This window comes from Giraffa tippelskirchi, chromosome 9 (assembly GCF_054371585.1).
Source record: "Giraffa tippelskirchi isolate mGirTip1 chromosome 9, T2T-mGirTip1v1.2.pri, whole genome shotgun sequence".
Taxonomy (NCBI): domain Eukaryota; kingdom Metazoa; phylum Chordata; class Mammalia; order Artiodactyla; family Giraffidae; genus Giraffa; species Giraffa tippelskirchi.
This window is the reverse complement of record NC_137283.1, coordinates 44,164,745-44,182,765: the sequence shown is the minus strand read 5'-3', so window position 1 is coordinate 44,182,765 and position 18,021 is coordinate 44,164,745. Positions and strand designations below refer to the sequence as shown.

Genomic DNA, 18,021 nt, shown 5'->3' with positions numbered 1-18,021 from the left:
TGTGGAATCAGTTAAGTCCCACAATGCTGTGAACTACTGTGCTGTGAAGCTGCCCGAGCTGTTCTCCAACTAATGAACCATATCATTAATTACAGTCACCTCAAATAAAAACGCCTGAAAGGCAAGCATGATATACACAATAAATAAAAAGGTCGTGATTTGCAAAGGGGCCAGCTCATTCTGAAGCAATTGTCTCTTGTTTTCCTGGGCTGTAATTGGAGACATTAATTTGATTTATCACACTGGGCTGGGAAAGATCTTGCAGTTCCAGGAGATTAGAGAGTTGTGAAATCTGTGGCCCCCCAAAGTGCTTTCACCAAGTGCAGACAACGCGTTTCAGATTGGGTTTGTTATTGAAGTGACTCTTTCCAAAGAGAAAGATAAATTGCAGAGAATAATGCTCTCAAAAACCTTGTCCATCCATTTTTCAAAATGACACTTCTGGTTTAAAAAGGTGAAGGTAAATTAAGCAGCCTCAGCTACTTCTAACAAAATTGGGTGAAATCCTTGAATTATTGTATTTGACGATAGTGGCTGTCAAGTTCTTTTAAGTAACTGTAACATTCTTTAAGAGAAACAAGCCTCAGCTAATATTCCTTACAAAAGTGTTTTGTGGGTGTCTGACTTTCCTTCTTTTCTCTTGTTTTGTATGTGTACATGTGTGTTTGTAGTTGACTTTTTATATATATTAAAGGAAATTTCTTAATGCCTAATTTATCCGAATAGTCAAAGGATGGAAATTAGCCTGTTAAATATATCATTATAGCAATTGCAAAAACAATCCTTTGTAATTCTATGATAATTCTCATTTAAAAGGTATGACATCAGTAATTAAGTATCAGTTATTATTGATCATAAAAATAAAAGAAACAATACTAGCCTGTTTATTCAAAGTAATGAGTCAGTTTGTGCTAACTTCATGAACACAGATTGTCAATAATGACCATCTATTGAATGCCTACAATGCACTGGGAGCTTGGCTTCAGGAGGCACTTCTAAAGCCCTCTTTATACCCCGCACAAGTACAAACCATGAATTCTGGGAGGCTGAGGACTCAGCATCTGTTTTTCTCACAATATAATCCCAGTGTCTGGCACATCATACATGCTTAATACTATTTGTTGAGTGGCTAAGTGAATAAATACCTTGGGTCTTGGGCTTTCCAGAGGTTGAGCATGACCTGGGATGTTTTCATTTTTTTCAGATTCCTTTTATATTGGAAATGTAAAAAGATTGTCATGGCACCTGAAAACTTTTCATAGTCTCTCTCTCTTTTTTTTTTTTAGTTTATTTTTGCTGGGGTACAAGTGATTTATGTTGTGTCAGAGAAGGCAATGGCACCCCACTCCAGTACTCTTGCCTGGAGAATCCCACGGACGGAGGAGCCTGGTGGGCTGCAGTCCATGGGGTCGCGAAGAGTCGGACACAACTGAACGACTTTACTTTCACTTTTCACTTTCGTGCATTGAAGAAGGCAATGGCACCCCACTCCAGTATTCTTGCCTGGAGGATCCCAGGGACGGGGGAGCCTGGTGGGTTGCCGTCTATGGGGTCACACAGAGTCGGACACAACTGAAGCGACTCAGCAGCAGCAGTTTCTATTGTATAGCAAAGTGAGTCAGTTATACACATACCCACTCTTTTTTAGATTCTTTTCCCATATAGGTCATTATAGGGCATTGGATAGATACTGTGCTGTACAGTAAGTCACTATTGGTTATCTATTTTATGTGTAATAGTGTGTCAATCCCAATCTCCTGATTTGTCCTTTCCCCTCCACCCCTCTTGATAACCATAAGTTCGTTTTCTTCATCTCAGTTTATTTCTGTTTTGTAAATAAGTTCATTTATACCATTTTTTAAGATTCCACATGCAAGTGATGTGATATTTGTCTTTCTCTGACTTACTTCACTCAGTATAACAATCTCTAGGTCCATCTATGTGACTGCAGATGGCATTGTTTCATTCTTTTTTGTTGCTGAGTAATATTCCATTGTATATATGCAATAGTTTCTTTATCCATTCCTCTGTTGATGGACATTTTGGTTGCTTCCATGTCCTGGCTGTTGTAGATTGTGCTATGATGAAACTTGGGGTGCATGTATATTTTTGAATTATGATTTTCTGCAGATTTAGCCCAGAAGTGAGATTGCTAGGTCATATGGTAGCTCTATTTTTAGTTTTTAAAGGAACCTCCATACTGTCTCCATAGTGGCTGTACTAGTTTCCACTCCCGCCAACACTGTAGGAGGGTTCTCTTTTCTTCACACCCTCTTCAGCATTTATTGTTTGGAGTTCTTTTTTTTTCCCTTTTCTTTCAAGTTTATTTATTTATTTTTTATTTGGAGGATAATTGCTGTACAATGTTGTGTTTCTGCCATATATATCCCCTTCCTCTTGACCCTCCCTCCCACCCCACCCCACCCCACCCCCATCCCACCCCTCTAGGTCATGGCAGAACACTGGACTGGGCTCCCCCTGTTATACAGCAGCTTCCCATTATGCTTGTAGATTTTTTGATGATGACCATTCTGACCAGTGTGAGGTGATATTTCATTGTAGCTTTGATTTGCATTTTTGTTGCAAAAGATGCTGAGCATCTTTTCATGTGCTTTTTACCCATCTGTGCATATTCTTTGAGACATGTCTATTTAGATCTCCTGCTCATTTTTTTGGTTGGGTTGTTTGTTGTTTTGATATTGAGCTGCATGAGCTGTTTGTATATTTTGGAGATTAATCCTTTATCAGTGCCTTTGTTTGAAAATATTTTCTCCCATTCTGTGGATTGTCTTCTTATTTAAAGAATGGAAGTATAACAGTTTCAAACAGCATACACAGAAATAAACTCAAAATTCATTAAAGATCTAGATGTAAAACCGGATACTATAAAACTCTTAGAGGAAAACATAGGGAGAACACTACCCTCTGACATAAATTATTATTATTATTTCTTTTGGCTGCATTACACAGCTTGTCAAATTTTAGTTCCCTGAACAGGGATCAAACCCAGGCCCTCAGCATTGAGAGCAGAGAGTCCTAACCACTGGACCATCAGGGAATTCTCAGCAAGACTTTTTTGATCCACCTCCTAGAGTAATGAAAACAAAAATAAACAAATGAGACCTGATTAAACTTAAAAGCTTTTGTACAGCAAAGGAAATCATAGAGTCTCTTGCACTTCCCTTTTAGCCTCCAAGGTTGTCGCTGGAAATGGTGGTAAAGGTCTAAATATGCCACCTTCTGTGAATAGCAGACCTGTCCAGAGTCCTCATTTTCCTCTGAGCTATACCTGCCTCTCACTTGCTCCAGGAGAGGCCTGACCTGCACCCACACTAGAGGGTTTCTGGGCAGGACAGCATTATACCACAGTCTTCCCATAATCCTTTCCTCAGCCCAAATCACCCTCATAATCTGATAATCTGTAGCATTATCACTATTTCACAGGCAATTTTAGCCAAAAAGACATGACCTGTGTTTAGTTAAAACTCCCATTAAGCACATGTACTGGGAAAAGGGGGGTGTCAGCGGTTTGCAGAGGGGAATGAGAATGTTAGGCCAACAACGGCAGGGTTCTAGACAGGGAGGCCATCCCAAGGAGGATTCTGCAGAGAGTGAAAAGATGTGTTACTCACGATGCCTGGGCAACTGGCTAAATGTAGACTGTTGCTGACGAGGTCATGTGGTGGAGCTCACTTAGTTCTTTAATTCCTTCCCATTTTCTGTGTCTTTTTGAGCACTGAAAATCATATTAATTTGTTGAATACTGAACCCCTCCAAGGATCCAGTGAAAGTCATGACTGTTCTTCTCAGGAAATTGTACAAATGCAAAGACCCACAAAACGGTGTATATGATGTCTAGGGGTTTGTGAGACATCTGACCCCCATTCATGGTTCTGAAATCAAAGACCTCCTGAACCTTGATGTATCTTTAATGATTTTCAAAACAAGTCTTTACACCATAGTGTGGCATTCCACTTCCGCCCATATTTTTTTTTCCTTCCCTTTGCTAAACCACAATGTTACCTTAGCAGACAGAATATTAGACCAACATGCTGAGCCAATGGATGCCAAGCCAGTGGTTTTCCAGAGAAAAGAGCCACATGAAAGCCCATGAGCTGCATCCCTGTATTTTTAACTGTTTAGTGGTTGGGTACTAGAGAAAATAATAGCCAATAGGTACAACATCTAAATTTACAGAGAGGATAAATGCAGCCAATACTATAAAGTGTCTCCACTTTTGGAAATGAACAAATACTTGAAACCACCAAGGAACCCAATTATTTTCATTTCAGTTTCATTAGAGGATTGTATAATATCCAAATGTACAAGGAAGGTTAAAAAAAATACAGCAAAAAAAGATTGGGGGAAAGGCTGGCATCTCAGGGAAGTCTCCCAGGAATGTAGGGACATTTCCACCGGGCTGAATAGGGGGTCAGTAATTGCCTAGAAATTGTCTCCCAGAAGCACAGTGGTGTTTAATTAACAGTCCCCATTCACAAGACAAGTGCTGAGCAGCTCTGCCAAGAGCCTGTGTCATGGAGGAGAAGCAAGGACATTGACTAGGTGAGGAGTCCAGTAAGAGAAAGAACTGTCAGTTCAGTTTTCTTTGCCTTTCAATGGAAATATTTCTAGTTGTCATGAGAAATCTCTGCAGTCTCAAATTAGGACCTCCTTTCTTGCAATAACCTTGAGGCTGAATGAATCTCTTACTGCTGTTCTTTCTTGGCTGGGTGATTCCCATTAAGCAAACAAGAGATGGGCAATTGGCTGCCCTCGTGACAGGGCCATGCGTGCAAAAGGAGGCCCTCTGGGGGCCCTGTGCTTCCTGCCACCTCGGACACTTTCTGCTCTTGAAAGTTGGCTGTCTGACAGCAATTCTGTCAATAATTGAAAGACAGCCTCACTTGTTGGCTTGGTATGTGTGTGATATGTGTGGGTTCATTGGCTGTAGGGAGGGACGAGGTCTGACAGCCTTGAACATACCCCTTCCAGATGACACCCAGAGAGGCAGAACTGTAAGAAAGGGAAATAGGGGACACTAGAGGTTTTCCACGTTGGTTGCTCCAAATGAAATAATTTGATCACCCTCATGGTTTAGCCGTTCTCTGCATCAAAAAGCAAATGACCAGTTTGCAATACCTATGAAATAACCCTATTTGGGTAAAAATTAAGAATAAATACAAAAATCTTTAGGCAGACTACTGGTGAAGTACTAGATATGCAAATGAGGCTAATATATGATCCTACAGATACGTATTGCTCATAAAAAAAAAAACCTATCACTGTCATGACTTTACTAAGTAGAGATTGATCTTGACATATGTGGTGGTGACATATGTGGCACCAGGCATGATATGTCCCTAATGGAAGGCAGTGGGAAGGACCTTGCCTCAACTACCAAGTATTCATGCCAAACCAAAAAAAAAAACTAATGGGATTCTAACACAAAGGTTACAGGAAACAGGGGAGAGGAGACAAAGGAGCCAGTTCATCAACACCCTAAGGCGCCAATTAAATCCAGAAGTGGGGCATTCCAAAAGACAAGGGACCTGGTCTCTCTGCCTTAGGAAAATAAAGTAAGGATGGTGGTGAAGGCCTGATCTGTGAAAAGTGACTCAAAAGAAATAATAATCTAATAAAATATATGAGTTTTTCATTTTTGACTGAACCAAAAATTTTAAAAGATACTTGGGGACAATGCTGCTGCTGCTGCTGCTAAGTCGCTTCAGTCGTGTCCGACTCTGTGCGACCCCATAGACAGCAGCCCACCAGGCTCCGCCATCCCTGGGATTCTCCAGGCAAGAATACTGGAGTGGGTTGCCATTTCCTTCTCCAGTGCATGAAAGGGAAAAGTGAAAGTGAAGTCGCTCAGTCATGTCCGACTCTTTGCGACCCCATGGACTGCAGCCCACCAGGCTCCTCCATCCATGGGATTTTCCAGGCAAGAGTACTGGAGTGGGGTGCCATTGCCTTCTCCGTGGGGACAATGAGAGAAGTGGAAACAAAGACTGGGTTTGGATGATATTGGGCAATTATTAATCTTGTTAGTTGTGACGCTGACTTGTGGTTATGTAGAATAATGGTCTTCTTTGGGATTCATACTGAACTATTTTAGGATAAAACATCTTGATGTCTATAATTTACTTTAACATCAGGGGAAAAAAATGACTCAAAATTACAAAATGTTAACATTACTAAATATAGAAAATGGGTTTGTGGATGTTCATTATTTCATGCTCTACTTTTCTGTTTGTCTGAGTCTTAAAATAAAAAGTCAAAACAGTGGGAAAAAATAAGAGCGTTTTCCAGAAGAGGATTGAGATGCAGAGAGGAAAGCGACAGATAATGGGAACACACATCTTACAACTGGGGAGTAATGCCAAAAGGGCCACAGTTAAGTGTGTCCATTACATAAGCTTCCCCTCCCCTCACTCCTCGAGCCTGTCACCACTTCCCACTGCCCATAACATGAAATTCAGACTTGCAGCACAGCCCCCAAGGACTACACCAACAAGCTCTCCCTGCTTCCCCCGGCACCTTGAGGCCTCCTTGCCCCATTACTGTCCCAGACGCTGTGGTCTCTGCTCAGACCCTCTGTGCCCATGAATTCTGTCTCTACCACTGGCCTTAGCATGTGACATCCCTTCCTTGTGGAAGATACCGTCAACACGCCTCCACACAGCTCCTTTCAAACCCGCAACCTTTCCTGTGCCTCAGAGCCACACCTTCCTGATGGATGCCAAGAGATCAGGAGAGAGGCTCAGACCATGCTATCTGAGATCCACAGTGTGTCAAAAAGGAAAAAAAAAAAAGAATTGCTTCAAAAGGTTAACATAATCATTTATTGAAACTTAAATTGGTTTATTTAATACACACCATTATACTGGTAATGCAATGGCCATATATCATCATTTAGGCAACAAAGCCAAGTTTAGAGTTGAGGCTGAGCCAGAGTCAAAACATTTGCACCCCATAAGCTATACCCTGCTCTACTGTCACTGCTTATTTTCTTTCTTCTTCCCGCTTTAGACTGCACGAGGGCAGTGCATTAGTTTTCTCTTGCTGTTGTAACAAATTACCACAAACTTAGTGACTGAAAATAGCACAAGTCTCATTATCTTGCATCTTGTAGGTCAGATGTCTGGTAGAGTCTCACTGGTCTAACATTGTTAAGCTAGGTCTGCCTTACTGTAGAGGCTCCAGGAAAGAACCTGTTCCTTGTTTATGTGGGTTGTTGGCAGAATTCCGTTTCTTGAGGTCGTACAGCTCGTGGCTATCACTCGATTGGTGGTCTTCTCAGCTTCTGGAGACTTCCAAATTTCTTGACTAGTAGGCTCTTTCCTCCATCTAAATGCCAGTCCTTCTCATGTTTCATTTCTGTCTGAAGCTGGAAAAGGCTCTCCACTCTTATGGACTCACGTGGTTAGACTGAGCCCACCTGCAGAATCCAGGATAATTTCCACAATTCAAGGTCCAAAGCTGTAATCACATCCTCAAATCCCTTTATGCTGTGAAGGTAACAAATTAACAGGTTCTAGGGATGAGGGTATTGGAGAAGGAAATGGCAACCCACTCCAGTGTTCTTGCCTGGAGAATCCCAGGGACGGGGGAGCCTGGTGGACTGCCGTCTGTGGGGTCGCACAGAGTCAGACACGACTGAAGCGACTTAGCAGCAGCAACAGCAGGGATGAGGGTGTGGACATCTTTAGGGGAGCATTATTCTGCCTGCCACAGGCAGGAACCAAGATTTTCTCATTCCTAATATTGAATGGTTTTAATATTATTGTTATTATTCTACATTACTCATTATGATCCAGCGAATTGCAAATCAACTGCTCATTAAACTGGGCAAAAAAAAAAAAAAATGACAATGATGGTTCTGAATGGGGGCACCTCACATCTTTTATGTGCACTGGGACATCTGGTATATGCAGATAGTTATCTTTTATGGTTCTAGAATTAACTTTGTGTTAGCCACTGAATATCTTTATTCCTGATGGTAACCAAGAGACTCTGAAAACAAGAACAGAAGGTATATAGAATTAGGTGTTAGGGATAATTAAGTAAAATAACTCAACCATTGGGTCTCATTTATCACAGCCCAGAAATGGTCCAGGAACAAATTATTTTTCTTGTTGCAGGCGCAACTTAAGTTTGTCCAGTAATTCCAGATGAAAGCAGATTTTAGCCTTAAGTTAATGGGACCATAGTTGTTCATTGCATTAGATTTGGTTTCTGAGACCAGAACATTGATAGGAGCTTCTGTAATGAGTGTCTGGGCACAGGAATTGCGGACACAACTGAGCGACTTCACTTTCACTTTTCACTTTCATGCATTGGAGAAGGAAATGGCAACCCATTCCAGTGTTCTTGCCTGGAGAATCCCAGGGATGGGAGAGCCTGGTGAGCTGCTGTCTTTGGGGTCGCACAGAGTTGGACACGACTGACGGTGACTTAGCAGCAGCAGCAGCAGCATCCCTGGATCTCTGGGAACCAGAGGTATAGGGAATACTGTTCATGTTGCACAAAGAGGCCATAACTGTGCCTCTTCTCCCCAGACTGGAGTGGCAGGTACCAGCTTCCATAATTCCTGTTGGACAACCAAACACATTTCTCCCCCTCCTCCTTCAAAAACTTGAAAATATGAGTCTAATGGACCTGTATCCACAATCGAATGATTAACACAGAGTAGGGCAGACATAGAAAAGGAAATACTTTTCATCTTCAAAGTGTGTCTGAACATTCTCTCCTCATACCCAATGCAGTCAGAGTTTTGCTCCTGGATGGTGTGACTGCTTGTGGGTGTGCCTGCTTAGGAAATTCGATTCAGAGGAAGCTTTGGAAATCAACCTTTTGTCCCCTCAGCTAGATTCTACCAAAAGTACAAGATTTTGGTTAAAATTCTTCTCAAAATCTTCATAGTGTGTGCTTTGCCCGTGGATATCAAACTAAATAATAGAAGCAATTATCCTGGTAATCTAATGTGAAAGTATTTTTACTCCTCCCTGCTTTGTAAATATGAGCATTACATTACCTCTTACCTAATTGCTTCAACCTGTAAATCACAAGTTTCCTACTTCATCTGAAGGTGCTCTGAGGAACTTCAGGAGGGTGAGAATCAAAATATCACCTGGGTCAAGATCCACTCTCCATAACCACAATAGATCTCCTAGATTTAGTATTTCAGAAGTTTCCATTGCTTTTTCAAGATGTGTACCAATCTCACCCGCCATGGTATTAGATCTTGGATGAAGCATTGTGGGTCAAATGACTCATCCAAGAGCCTTCTGAAGGCTAAGTGTTTAAACAACGAGAAACAGTAGAGGAAATTGGGGTTGGTCTTCTTGGGCATGAGTCAACTTTGTGGTGATCAAACTGGTGTTTCTAGGGGTATGAGGCAGTCTGACCAAACTGATGTAGACAGCCTTTTCCCAGAGGCAACAGCATGAAAACTAGATGACATAATTCACAATGTAGGAAATTAGGAGCAGATAGGAAATGCACACAAGACTACTGTATTTCTTCCAAAGGGAATGCGCATATTGAATAGATTACTAATGAGGATCCTCAAAGTTGGCAAAATCAATTCATTCCCATGATAGCAGAAGAGTACTAAAGAAGATGAAGGGCAGGATATAAAGGCAAGGAACTTAAAGAGTGAAATATGACAGGAGCTTATTTGGTCATCCCATCCCTAGAATTTCGGTCATTGTTTGGTGACCTTCCAAATTAAAAAAAAAAAAAAAAAATTATTGCAGACCTAACAATACTGTAGTTAAGCATTGACATACAAGCTAATGGATCTTTGCTATTGAATATTCAACAATGGGTTGATGCGTTAATTATTTTCCATTGCTGAGATCAGACATTTTTTGTGTAAATTTGAATGTAAGGAATTAAGTTGGAACATAATACTTAAAAACCACCCAGAACTCTGGGCTTATGGAAACACTTTATAGCAAAGGGCAAGAATAGATTTCCCCTTTGTCAAGTCAAGCAAATCTTTAGTAGAGTGGAAGAACTATTTCCTTCTCTCTTGAACCAGGAAAAAAAAAAATATTGTTGGAGCTTCATGACTATGCTAAACTGGCCAAAATTTACTCAGCAGTGTCCGCAGGCAGCCATGTCTTTCAGCGCGTCCCCTTTCCTTTCTTTGAGAAAACATTGGAAAACCATAGATAGTCTTGTAGTGGAGACATATTTTTCCCTTGAAAGTAAGGATGACGCGTGCAGCATTTCCTCAGCTGTCCTACACCAGTGGAAGACAAAGTGAGAATGACATCCATTGCACAGCTGGAATTGCAAGCACTTGAATTCCCTGCAAGGACTCGGGCATTGCTTGCCTCTAGGTGGACCAGGCAAGCATGAGCAAACCTCCTGGTCTCCCAGTTGTCCCCTTTGGAATTAGCTCAAGTGAGAATGTTATGAAAGCAAACTCTGATTTCTCAGGGTGAAAAATGGTGCCAGGGGCCACTTTTCTGTAGTAGAGTTGTCCCTACTCTCTGGTGCTGTTCCTAAGTAGGACAGAACTGTAGAAGAGGGGAAGCAGAAAACCAAATTTCCAAGTCCTTTAACTGTTCAACAGCCCATGCTGTGTTGATTGCAGTTGCTCTGTGAATCCTCTCTTACTTCCTGAAATGCCTTCAGAGTATGGCACAGAAGAGTAAATTATGGCTTAGATCTGGAATAGAAATATATCAAGATAATGGACTCAACCAATAGAGTAATATGGGTTCTATTGCAGAGAGTGACTTTTTTTTAAGTTGAGGTACTACTGATATATTATTGTATTAGTTTGAAGTACACAACATAATTTGATATATGTGTATCTTGCAAAATTATTATCAAAATAAATTTAATTAATGCCCATCACTATACAGTTACATTTTTCCTTGTGATGAAAACTGTTAAGATCTGCTCTCTTAGTAACTTGACTAAATATACAATACAGTATTGTTATACTATTCTGTATATATTATATCCCCAAGATTTATTTATCTTATGACTTGAAGTTTGTAACTTTTGTCCACTTTCACACATTTTCCCCTACTCTCAACCCCCTGCCTCTGGGAATCAATCTATTCTCTGTATCTATGATCTTCATTTTTTGTTTGTTTGTTTCTTTTAGATTCCACATATAAGTAATATCATACAGTATTTGTCTTTCTCTGACTTATTTTACTCAGTGTAACACCTTCAAATTCCATCCATGTTGTTACAGATAACACAATTTCCTTCTTTTTGTGGCTGAATAATATGTCATTCTCTATATGTATGTGTATATGTGTGTGTGTGTGTGTGTGTATATTTCATGTCTTCTTTATCCATCCATCCATCCATTAGTGGACACTCAGGTTGTTTCCATGTCTTGGCCATTGTAAATAATGCTACAGTGAACATAGAGTGGCAGATATCTTTTCAAGTTAGTAATTTCCTTCCCTTCGGATAAATATCCAGAAGTGGAATTGCTGGATTATACGGTAGTTCTATTTTTCATTTTTTGATGAAACTTCATACTATTATCCTTAGTGGCTGCACCAATTTTCATTCCCACCAGCAGTGCACAAGTGTTCCCTTTTCTCCACATCCATGTCAACGCTTGTTATTTCTTGCCTTTGTGATAATGTCATTCTGACATGTCTGAAGTAGTATCTCAATGTGGTTTTGATTTGCGTTTCCTTAATGATTGTGTTTGTGAGTCAGGAAGTAACAGTTAAAACCGGACATGAAACAATGGACTGGTTCAAAATTGGTGAAGGAATACGACAAGGCTATATATTGTCACCCTGCTTATTTAACTTATATGCAGAGTACATCATGTGGAATGCTGAGCTGGATGAATCACAAACTGGAAGCAAGATTACTGGGAGAAATATCAACAACCTCAGATAGGCAGATGATACCACTCTAAAGGCAGAAAGTGAAGAGGAACTAAACAGCCTCTTGATGAGGATGAAAAGGGAGAGTGAAATAGCTGGCTTAAAACTCAACATCCAAAAAACTAAGATCATGGCATCTGGTCCCATCACTTCATGGCAGATAGATGGAAAAAGTGGAAGCAGTAACACATTTTATTTTCTTGGGCTCCAAAATCACTGTGGATGGTGACTGCAGCAATGAAATTAAAAGACCATTGCTCCCTGGAAGGAAAGCTATGACAAACCTAGACAGCATATTAAAAAACAGAGTCAGAATGTTGCCAACAAAGGTACATATAGTCAAATCTATGTTTTTTCCTGTTGTCATGTATGAATGTGAGAGTTGGACCAAATTCTTTTGCTGAGCTCCAAAGAATTGATGCTTTTGAACTGTGGTGCTGGAGGAGACTTTCGAGAATCCCTTGGACTGCAAGGAGATCAAACTAGTCAATCCTGAAGCAAATCAACCCTGAATATTCATTGGAAGAATTGATGCTGAAGCTGAAATTCCAATACTTTGGCCACCTGATTTAAAGAGGCGACTCACTGGAAAAGACCCTGATGCTGGGAAAGACTAAAAGCAAAATGAGAAGGGGATGGCAGAGGATAAGATTGTTGGATAACATCACTGACTCAATGGACATGAATTTGAACAAACTTTGGAAGATAGTGAAGGACAGGGTAGCCTGGCATGCTGCAGTCTATGTGGTTGCAAAGAGTTGCACACGATTTAGCAACTGAACAACACCACCAACAAATGATTATGATATTGTGCCCCATTTCATGTGTCTGTTGGTCATTTTTATGTCATATTTAGAGAAATGTCTATTCAACTCCTATGGCCTCTTTTTAGTCAGGTTCTTCTTCTATTGAGTTGTATAAGTTCTCTATGTATTTTGACCATTGACTACCTCATAGGATTAAAAGAGATAATTGAAATACCGAATCCACTTCCTGGCACTCCATCATCTCTCAAAAATTCTCTTGGTCACCCACTCAAAAAAAAAAAATAAACAAAAAAACATTGGAGAAGTATTTTGGCTTTTGGGTGAGCAGCTTTTTGCATTGCTCCCACCTCTGGGAATCAGACATTTTCAACACAAGAGGGACGCCAATGTTCTGATAATGGGAAGATTTTTCAGAAATCAGGACAAACCGTACATGATGGGTTCCACAAATGCAGCCCATATTTGGAGGCATGGTGTGCAGAAGTAGCTGGTGATAATTGTCAAAGGCAGCAGCAGTGCAGTTCAGGATCCGGTTTGCAGCCTGTCAGTTGTAAGGAGCTACAGGGCCTCCTGAGTAGAGTCTCTGATAAGAAAGAGTAGGCCCATGAACATGATTAAGTACCTTCCACTTACTCTCAATAGAGATTTAATTAAATGCACTGTATATTTCCTTGACTGTCTTCACTAAAGCTGCAGAGATTCTGAATGATTATTGCTGCAATTATTAACATGAATAAATGATTTGAGGGATGATATTAGGAATTATAATGACACTTGGAGTGCCTAAGAGAAAACAATTACAGTGCAGACAATATTAGTCTTTTCCCTTCTTCCTAAACTGGTGGTTGCATCTGCTCCTAACAGCCATATCCTTGAATGTTTAAAAAATTTCTTCTATTGATTCATCCTCCAAAATCAGATCAGCATCACGAGAATGAATAGCATTATGTTAATGGATAGGTGACAGAGGAAGGGTGATTGCTATTTCCTTTATCTCTTCAAATTGTTTACAGTAAATAAATCAAGAGATTATTTGTTTGGCCAAGAAGCTCTGAATCATAAATATATGGATTTAAGCCCTAGTGCTGTTTTTGTTTTCTTTAAATTCCTTAACCTTTGGTTCCTTGTTTTTTCATCTATACAGTGGAGGAAATGACACTCCGACTTCTAAGGATTATATGAGACCATAAAGGTATAGGAAGTGCTTGGCACAATGCCTGGCATACAGGAGAGTAGTCAGTCAATGGTACGCATTTATATGTTTTGGTTCATTGCTATTACAATAATAATTATTATTTTTACTTGAAGAAGGAAACATAAATGAAGGCAAATATGAAAATGAGTATACTTCAAAATGTCAAATAAGAATACATTAGCAGGTGAAAGTGGAAAATATTTCACTCCCTGAAAGGTACATGGGACACTGCTTATGTAATAAGGAGCGTTTTATTCCTGTGTTGATGAGGGGCAGCTCAGCCAGTCTTTCCCCACAAGTAAGTTCATTTGATCCCTGCATGAAAAGTCTGAGTGGGCATTGCCTTCTCACTTTGCAGAAGAAACTGAGCTCAGAGAGGTAAAGTTTAGCCCAGAAACTAGAAGGAACTACAGCCCATTACCTTTTCCCCAGGCAATTTATGCAGAATGCTGCTGGGCAGGTAGGGTCAGCTGCCAGTGTGTGCACTACCACAAGGGAGCTGGGAGCTGAAATTCAGTCCCTGAGTGAGACTGCATTCTTCAGGAGGCCAAGTACCTTTTCATAGCACAAAGGCCCTTCACATGCCAAGTCATGTGCTCAAAATGCTGCATCCACCCAGAGGGGGCGCCTTTTGCTTATTCAAACAAAGGAACACTACAGGCTGCTGGGCACTCAGCCAGGCTCTAGCTTCATTTCTATAGTTCCTCTTTGGGGGGAGGGGCTGTTCCTTCTTTTTGTTGTAGCAGTGCAACTGTCTTTCCCATTTGCTTTTTTTCTTCCTTTTTCCCCCTCAGGATATAGAATGGTGGTGCAGATTTTGTGATTATTTGTGTGTGTGTGTATAATTTCTATATCCTGTCCTTAAATTTTTTATTGGGTTTTTTCTAATACAAAATGCTTTTCCTATAAGAGGGTATTTAAAAGATTTATTTTTCATCCTCATGGTTCTTCATTATTTTCAATTCTCCTATGAGTTGAGTTTATTTGAAGACTTGGATATCTCACTTCTCATACCAACATCCAAGTTGTTTCTGTAAATAAAAAGCCTGGAGTCATTTAACTTAATTTCAAAGACTCCCCTAAACGAAGTTAAATGGAATAGTCTTGAGTTTTCTGGTATTAATCTATGATTTTATTTTAAATAGTAGTATTATGTTGCCATCTTATTTTATCATAATTTTTTTTTAATGTTCTGGGATCACTCTTGAAACAAACAAGGTTATAATAATAAGTGATAATTCTTAAGAATTCTAAGCCTTCTCTAATTTCTGCTTATTTTTATGAATGCTCAGGACAATATCATTTGGTTTTCTAACCTTATCATTTCAGACCAGCTGGAGCTGCATTTGCAATCCTGGTTGATGAGGCCATCCATCATGGACCCTGGTGGGTCTTGCCTTGGCCAGGAACAGGATCATTCTGCACTGGGCTTTGCTCTTGATGAAGTATGTTGGTGTGAGTCAGACTTCTCTTCGAAAAGGCATGAAGTCATGTCCCCCACTCTGAAAATGTGCTTCTCCCTTCGAAGAGCTGAGAGTCTGGCAGGGGGACTCATGTGTATCTGAGTTCATTTCACAAACAGTTTGTATTATTTGTGTGACTGTGAGCACCTAGGGGCTGGGTCTGGGCTGGGTCTTAACCACTGTTGTATTCCCCACCCTACTTGGCATGAACTTTGTGATATGAAGAACTCAGTGTTTTCTGAATTGAAAAGAAATAGCTACCAACCTCTGGTAGACTATAACAACAACGATAAATGCAATGAAAAGAGAGAAAGAATGGAGCATTACTCTAGGGGAAGATATCATTTGTTCATCAGTTCATGCAAGTAGTCATTCTTTTCTTGCCTTGTATCTGAAAGATATTAAGTCAATGATGTAGGAAGGCTTGAAGGATCAAGCAGATGAGCTGGCACCTGCAGAATAGGTAAATTTTGAGCACAGAGGTCAGGAAGAAAAGGCAAGAGGAATAGCTTTTGCAAGGGCACAGAGGTTGGACATTGAAGGTTGGACTTCAGGAGGTGTGACATGTGTTCTCTGGCTGGAACTTAGGGGTCTGTTCTGTCAGTTGAACAGAATCTGGAAAAGGGGCTGGAGTCTAGTCATGGGATGGCCGTTCACCATCCCACCCCAATGAAGCTACTGATGAATGAGAGATATAGCACAGTTAACAGGAGAGAACCACCCTCTGCAGTCAGGCAGTCCTGGGCACAATTGGCCCCTCTGGATACATGATTTCACGTTTCTAACTCTTTGTGCATTTGTAAAATAGGGTGCTAATAATGGTTAAAAGAGTGCAAGAGCGTGGTGCTCTTAAAGGCTACTGGCATAGACAAGGACTGGCATATAATAGATGCTCAACAGGGTAGGTTATCCCTTGTCTCCATTTCTAAGCAACTCTGAACAATATAACTATCTTTTTACAGAGTACAAGTTAAAAGCTTTATCTTCTATATATTTTCAAGTAGCAAATATCTGATTCTGTTTTTAAGAACCACACATTCAGTTGGTCATTCCTTGAGTAATCTGGTCATTTTTTGACTAGTGGTATCCTGTTTCTTAGCAAATTCCTGCCCTTTCTGGTATTCTTTCCACACTTCATGTCCTTTGAAATCTCAGTCTACCCACCTGTGCCTACCATTCCCCATGCCCTCCACATGGCTTCCCTTTAACATGCAGAAATTTTCATGCACACCTGAGTTACATTTTAAATTGGCTGTTTGTATCTTCAGATAGAAAAGTTAAAGGTTATTTGCAAGCACTACTTCAATGAAAATTTAATAGGCAGTTATTTTCCACATATACTTGGTAGTAAAACAAAAGCCAAAGAGAAATGATTTTTATTACATGAATGGATTTAAAATTACACTTCAGCATTTTAATTATCCTTTCAGTAAGCTCTCACTCTTTCTAAACAGTGAAACTCAGGTCCAACACAAAGTTTTGTCCACAATGAACTGTGTAATATTTGTATTTGCATTTCCTATATTTGATTTATCATCAAGCAGGAGACCCTTACTTCCTTGGTCACATAACAATGTGTATGTGCTTAGTCATTACCATCCTGTCTGACTCTTTGCAACCCAATGGACCATAGCCCTCCAGGCTCCTCTGTCCATGGGATTCTCCAGGCAAGGATACTGGAGTGGGTTGCCATACTCTCCTCCAGGGTATCTTCCCCACCCAGGAATCAAATCCGCATCTCCTGCATTGCAGGCAGATTCTTTACCACTGAGCCACTGAGGAAGCTGAGGTAAATGCAAAATACTTTGTGAATATTTAACTATTTAGATATTCTTAAAGAACCACTGTGCTCACCAATATTTTGCCTCTCCTTTTGCCACATAATTGGCAAAACTGAATTTCCCTACTTCCTGGAAGCTGGTGAAATCAAAGGTCATGCTTGGCCAACAAGACATGAGGGGGAATGATGTGTCACTTCCGGGTGGAAACCTTTCAGAGCCAGGGAGAAACTCGCTATGTTCTCTGCCCTTGACAAGGTGACTGGTGATGTTCCAGATGGTGGAAGCTCTGACAGCCTGTGCCACCCACACAGACTAGAACCCCCAGCCATACCAAGCAGGACATGTGGCACACGTGAGAAATAATCCTTTGTTGTTGTTGTGTAACTTTTTATTATGAGATAATTGTATATTCACATGCAGTTGTAAGGAATAGTACAAAGAGATCCCACATACCCCCCATCCAGTTTCCCCCAGTGGTAGCATCTTACTTAACTACAGACCAGTACCATAACCAGGACATAGACATTGATGAAATCCACTGATTTGATTCAGATGTCACCAGTTGTACATGCATTCATTTGTGCTTGCTTGTGCATGTGTTATTTTGTTCTATGACATTTTATACTTGTGAGATTTGTGTGGCCACCACCAGAATCAAAATAAAGAACAGTACCATCACAAGAATCCCTAGTGCTACCCTTTCATAGCCACAGTCACCTTCCCTCCTTTCTCCCTTTTCCCTAACTCCTGGCAACTGCTAATTTTCTCTCCATATTTACACATTTGCCATGTTAAGAATATATAAATGGAAGCATATAATATGTAACATTTAATTATTTTTATTGTGGTAAAATATAGAAAACATAAAATGTGCCACCTTGACCATTCTTTAGTAAGTGTGCAATTCACTGGCATTAAGTATATTCACAATGATGT

The 18,021-nt window shown here is 40.3% G+C and overlaps 1 protein-coding gene across 1 annotated transcript in view; it reads left to right on the top strand.

Moving 5' to 3' along the window:
* LOC145519897 (uncharacterized) overlaps positions 1 to 18,021 on the top strand; it is a 347,803-nt gene that overhangs the window by 25,673 nt on the left and 304,109 nt on the right. Inside the window, exon 3 of the mRNA XM_081524944.1 lies at positions 15,171 to 15,286. Within this exon, the coding sequence (XP_081381070.1) occupies positions 15,171 to 15,286 (116 nt within the window). The remainder of the gene's footprint in view (positions 1 to 15,170; positions 15,287 to 18,021) is intronic.